This window comes from Phalaenopsis equestris, unplaced genomic scaffold (assembly GCF_001263595.1).
Source record: "Phalaenopsis equestris unplaced genomic scaffold, ASM126359v1 Scaffold000224, whole genome shotgun sequence".
In the NCBI taxonomy this organism is placed as follows: Eukaryota; Viridiplantae; Streptophyta; class Magnoliopsida; order Asparagales; family Orchidaceae; genus Phalaenopsis; species Phalaenopsis equestris.
In genome coordinates, this window is record NW_018164666.1 from 7231961 (window position 1) to 7238773 (window position 6813).

Genomic DNA, 6813 nt, shown 5'->3' on the forward strand with positions numbered 1-6813 from the left:
TCCTATGCAGTCGGGTAACTGAGTAGCCTTCGTGGACCCTCGAGAATAAATATGCAGCTGAGTCTAGTCACATACGAGTGTTTGCGGTCCCCCTCATCCGAATCTTCTTTTTGTTTTATCGAAACTTTGGGACAGGGCACTCGTGTTACTTTTCCTTTCTTTCGGGATTTCCCCAGGAGTTTTGAGAATTTTCTTTTACTTGAGTCTTTTTCGTTAATTTTCTCGAGTTTTCCGCTTTTCCTCGGATTTCCTGGATGACGTTTTCTTCCGGACTTTGCTTTTTGAGATGCATTTAGCTTTGCTATACTTAAGAAACATCGGATCTCACGGGCGTACATGTTTGCTTTATATTTTTCAGTACTTTATTTTCCTATTTTCTACCTGCTACTGCTCTTCTTGTACAACATGATTATGTCATTTCTGCTTCTACCTGCTACTCTACTGTATAGTATGTCATATTACTCCTGTTTTTTTTTCCACCTGCTACTGTACTGTATAGCATGTCATATTACTCCTATTTTCCACCTGCTACTGTACTGTACAGCATGTCATATTATTCATATTTTCTACCTACTACTGCTCTTCCTATACAACATGTTATATCATTTTCGTTCCTACCTGCTACCGTACCGTACAGCATGTTATATTATTCATGTTTTTACTTGCTACTGTTCTTCCTGTATAGCATGTCTGTATAGCATGTTATACTTGTTTCTACCTGTTACTGTTCCACATGCATTCTACTGTTTGTCCTGTATTGCACATTTTATATTATATAGTTTTAATCATGCCTCCCTGTATATGCATTCTACTGCTTTAATCATGCCTCCCTAAGTACAAATCAAATCTTTAGGATCATATATTACACACACACAAACATACTTCAAAAATTAAATAGCCAAAAATCCTAAAATATAATATCAATTCCAATTTGATCTTCATGATACAAAGAATATTTTTTTATAACTGTGTAATGAGGCTGTACATCAATCATCCCCCAAACATTTCGTTAAACCCGGCTTCGAGCTATATATCAAAAATTGAGTCAAGTGATTGCATCATGGCCGAGCTAACAAGTTACAAGTTGAACCACATAATCAAAGATGACATACGCCCAGTATGATTCAATACAGCCTAGATTCAACCTAATTATCATGTAAATCAAAATGACAATCATGACCAACTTAAAAGATTTACTACTGATCCAAACAGAATAGCTAAGAAAGTTGACTAAATGTGCAATCTAAGGCTACATAATTAGTTAGTATTATAGTTAGTCTTGAGATGTTTTTCAAATCCAATAACTGACAGATTGGGCTAAGTCCAATGAAATAATGGGCATAGATTGTAAATCTTAAGATCAAACCGATCAATTAACCCAAATTGACATGTCTTAAAAAAAAAACAAGCAATACAAGGCCAAGCACTTTGTTGGCAAAAACAAGAAGTTTTCTCCACAATTTTCTGTCAAATTAAGAGTTCAGCGAGCAAACATTCAGCCAAAACAACCAAAAAATAGAAGGCAGAACAGAAAGGTATGACAAAACTAAATGAACTGTATGATTAATTGGCAATGTAAATCTAAATTTTGGATATACCAAATAACAAAAGACATAATTAAAGCAGTGCATTGCATGTACCTGAAGAAACTCTTTCCAACCAGAGGGTTCAATCTGTTCTATCCTTTTGGTTAAACGATGAGATTTAGTTTCTAAGCGCCTAATTTTTTCATTGTTGAAATTAACCATATCCAAAACACTTTTGAATTCTTTAAACCCCTTTGTGTTTGTCAATTTTTTCTTCAAACGGGAAACCCTTGTCCTTTGCTCCCTATAACAGTTGATAGCATCTTGATATTCTTCTGACCAGTTTTGCACCTGAATATAGTAAAGCTGGTTAAAAATTATAGCACAGAATAAATTTTTAAGCATTGCACAAGAAAAAATTGAAGATTTGAAAATATAAAACAAAAACTTCAATGATTAAGAGTCCCATATTAATAGATTTCAAAACATTTTAGACACGCAAGTTTGTCGATAACACAAATCTAGTGATAGTTTCTGTCAAACTAAAATCTCTCTATCAGACAACCATTATGGAGGGTATAAATTACGTGCCTTAAAACCACGTCACTGGCTGAAGATGAGTTATTCAACAAAATCTTCTTGTGCCTTAATATTTTCAAAAATCATTAAACCATTTTGTCAATATCTACCTTTTTTAAATACATGTAAAGTTCTTATTTTTACATTAAACAATTTACACAGTTTAATAGGTACGAACTTATGGGTTGGTATGAAAATATTCAATAATAAATTAATTTGAAAAGCTTATGCTCCAATATATACACACCTCATCATCTTCCGAAAGACTACTCAACACTGGAACATTTAGACTCCATGACCATGTCTCAAGTGAACCTTCTGCGCTCCATAGAGATCCAAACTCAGATTCTGATAGCTTTCCCCATGCAATCTCCTCCTCTGTTAAGAGTCCCTTCAAAATTTCTCTTGGTAAAGCTTCACCATAAGCTAAAGAGACGTCAGGAAGGCCAATCTTGTATATCATTTTAATCCACTTTTCTGAAAATAAATACCAGGAGTTGTCCGAGCCCAAAGCTACACCATATGATGGGTTGCTGCCATTCTGCTCTTCCGCATATGCAAGCTTATTCTTAGACCGGTCAATGTTAGAATCATCGGGATCTAGATGAAACTGTCGCAGTAAAATTTAAGAATAATGTGATTTCCAACCATACAAAGAAAAATCTATAAATGAAAGTATAACTGTTCTGATGATCACAGAGAAAATTGTTACCAAAATTTATATATAGAATATACTCATCACCACTAACAGCATTCCAAGGGAAGAGAAATAAAATAAAAACACGAGTTACATGACAATAATTAAAAAAAGGGTGGGTTCTGGCTACATTGCCCACAGTAGCAATGTAGTTACCTAAATAATAAAGAAAACGAAGAAAACTAGATATAGCTTTAACCTATCAATAGAATATGACTCACTTCAAAAAATCTCAGTAAGCAATCACATCAACATCAAAAACATTATGCAACATCCTTCGTAGATTAGTGAGTCCTCGTTGAAAAGAAGAGGCGCATCCCAATATTATTTCAATTTTTTTTTTCCCATGAGCCATATGCCACGGGGGTTTAAGGCGTGCATCTCAAAATACTAAATACAAATAATATTAAATAAAATAAATGCCTGCAACCCTTCTAAATACTCTTACGAGTGGCTTTGATTATTTGTTAATGTTGGTTTGAAAGTGGAGAGAGACTTATTGTGATGAGCTTACTTTGACTTATTATATACTTTGACTTATTATGTTCTCACTTTAATATCCTAATTTAGTGTTGGTATGACTCTTCTTCATACTTCGATATTAGAATGTTGATATGACACTTATTGCTTTGCACAATGTGTTGATTATGAGGCTTACACCTCACAACGCTTTGAGCTTGACACCACATCTAAGGACAAAATATTTTGATGCCCAATTACGCAATTTCAAACCTTACCAAGGATTCCAGTTTGAAATTCTTCAGCATAAATACATCATGAGCACTCATACCTACTTTTCATGAACAGCATAATAGCTTTGAAGCAATAAGAAATGAAATTAGTAGAAAAGTAGCTCATATAACACATGGGATAATTAAAAATTCATAAGCCAATAAAGATTTATATGTTAAGAAGAGAATAACTAATCAAAAGTATATGTATTACATAGATTAAAGTTAAAAGCTAGCAATATATAATATATAGATAAAGAGTACTAACTACTTGAGTTCGAGAGGGTTTAATTTGACTTAAAAATTAAGAATTCCAATTCCTACTATAATTTGCAATCAATTTGAGCTGCCCTACTCAACTCTAAATCAATTTAGCAACTTCAAATTTAATTTTTTAGGATCCACTGGATTTCAATAGAGCTTCATATTAAGTTGCTAAAGTGACTCTAAGATGATAAATAATAAAATTATGACATTTCATCTATGGATTTGAACTTTTTCCATTGAACTCAAAATTAGTCTTCCACTATAAGAATGTTTAAAAAAAACAGGAAAATTCATTATAAAGTTAATTACTTCTATTAATGGTTTTAAAAAACGAAATGCATTTGCCCTCATCTTAGCTCCAGCATAAAGATATAAACATAGTTAGTTTAGATTGATAGGCGTAACATGAAATATTTAGTAGGAGAACATTTTTATCCATTAAATAAATTAATTTTTTTTAAATTTTAATGGTGAAATTTCGACATGAAACTCTCCTGTTGTTTTATAGTATTAGAGAAAATTCCTCATTGTGAACCATTAATATGCATAAAAATTTGTCAAAACATAATAATCATGCTCATTAGCATCTCGCCATTTCAGTATGAAAGCATATACTGACGTTTTTTTATTCAACAGATAATAATAAAGCCTTGTGCCGTGGGCCCTATAAATTCAAAAGTATTATTAAAGGGGTATGATAGAACAATCAAACTATATAATATGAAGGGTTATTCCTACATTAGATTATAACTTTCTTCCTTCTTTTTCCCAACATCGCATTCAATAATTTGTATAAGGAGTTGTTTGGTTGGATGTTTCATAATGCAAGCAATTTAGAAATACAAATTAAAATACATGCATTTAAGAAATGCAAGGGTTGTTTGTTCGGATGCCAATGAAACATATTGAAATAAATTTATAAGTTTGTTAAGATCAATTTTGAATACTCACTCACTCGTATCTTTACTCTGTAAACTTAAGAGGGAAGTGCTGATGAATACGAAAGAGGTGAAGGGCTAGATTGAAAACGGTAACAAACTAGGTGGCAGGAGGGAGTGAAGAAAGAAGTGAGATGGTGCAAGTGAGACGGCGAGGTGAGAAGATTGACATATTTGTGCTTTGCAATCATCCAATATTACTACCAACTAAGGTTAATAACTTAGCATATGTACATTTTGTTCACATGTATGATTGAATCTAATGTACAATTCAATGGTAGGCCTTCAGTGAGTTTTTTTTTTTTTTTTTTTTTGGATTTTCAAAAAAGATCCAAAATTAAGATTAACTTGTGTTGAATTGAAGTTTCAAACATGTAGCACTCAAAAAAATCTGCAATGCTTGTTTAAAATTGATTTTAGGCGACAAGCAAAAGTACAGGAGACTAAAAATATGCGCTTTTGATTCGATTAAACATAATTATATTTTTTCCCATGTGAAAAAGGGAACGAAATAGAAATTAAGATTTTTGTTCAACGTTTCACACAAAAGCAAGTTTGCACTCTGTGAAGGGAAAATACGCAATTGACAAGAAAAACAGTGTGAAAAGAGACGGAAAGCACAAACAAATTACTATTTTTTAAGAAAAATAATGGAAAAGTTGATGAAAAAAAGAGAAAAGAGCGAAAAATTAATGAAAAGTGTGTGCTAAACCAATCTAAATTTTGTCCTGATACCAAATTTATGAACTTTACGCAGTGGAATAGTGAAACCAATTGAAAATATAGAAAAAGAAAAAAAAAAACACAAAACAGTGAATCCTCAATTTGTCTCTGTTGAAACCTCAAGACATCAAATTGCAAAATCCTTGGCAAGAAACCAACAAGTCAAAACAAAGGCAGCAAAATTCAATATTTAATTATTGGTAAGAGTGGGTTCTGAAAATCTCGACGCCACCGGACTATTATTTTTGTGATGTTGTTGAGAGAGTTCTGAGGATCAAAATTTTCAAAGACAGATGGAATAGTGGATAAGACATTGCACATTTTGCGAGGATTTTTTTATCAGGGTTCAAGGTTTTCCAGAGAAACAAGCCCCTCTACGTTTTGATCCGGGGTACGAGTTTTCCCATAGACGCAAGCCCATATGGTTAATTACCCGTCCTGATAACATGAGAGCACTTTCGATTAAGACTAGTCATTAAGAATCGAATGGTCGGCATATAATAGCAGCAACCATACATTTTAAGTTGCAAAACTTATCACTTGAAGTTTAAAGCAGATGGTGGGAAAACGATGACAAACTTGATCAAAAATCTCATGGTTCCGTCTTCACGGGTCATCACGATCCCAGATCTACTTAGAGTAGGTAATCGACTCAATATGACTGAAGCAATTATGGGTTGTGTCATGCGAGGGACCCTTGTAGATATGTGATGGATGTTTATCTAAGGGAACAAATTTAAGTCGACCTTAATTGATCGAAGGTTTTGTGCCAATCAATTGTACCCTTATGGTTCACAACTCAAATTGTAGAAAGTCATTGGAGAACATACGGATCGCAATTGTGATCATAATATAATAGTGTCATTTGACGACAACCTCCAGTTAGATAGCTCTGGTTGTAACCATTACTTTATGGTGTCATTTGACGACAAAACCGCACGGACAGAGGACAGGGCACTGTCGGTCAACTTTTTCTTCGATTGATTAATTATGAAAATATGGTATATGAAAATAATTTTTGAGATTTAATTTAAGTATAAAAGATATATAGTTTGAGTTTTAAAAGTAGTATGTTTTAATTTTTGAAAAATGAGACCAAGTGGATCTCATTCGTCCAATAGTTTGCATAATCGTGTCTGATACCGCGAATACTACACCCTCCCGAAAGATAAGTGTAGACCTCGGCGATAGACCCAATCCTGCAAACTAAGAGATTTGTGACATCCGTTTAGTCAGCGAACCTTTTATATATGACCGACAAGTTCCCCTATTTAATACAAAGATTAAATAGGGCTTATTTTACCTGGGTTCCAAGTTCCCTATAGAGGCAAGCCCCTATAGTTAATTACATC

General features: G+C 33.3%; 1 protein-coding gene across 5 annotated transcripts in view; it reads right to left on the reverse strand.

The window, feature by feature from the left end:
- The window catches only part of LOC110023330 (DExH-box ATP-dependent RNA helicase DExH15 chloroplastic), an 86816-nt gene that overhangs the window by 45918 nt on the left and 34085 nt on the right, over positions 1-6813 (reverse strand). For all 5 annotated transcript variants that reach the window (XM_020722679.1, XM_020722677.1, XM_020722676.1 and 2 more), the window contains 2 exons: positions 2353-2715; positions 1641-1877 (listed from right to left, as the gene is read on the reverse strand). In XM_020722679.1, coding sequence (XP_020578338.1) covers positions 1641-1877; positions 2353-2715 — 600 coding nt within the window. The remainder of the gene's footprint in view (positions 1-1640; positions 1878-2352; positions 2716-6813) is intronic.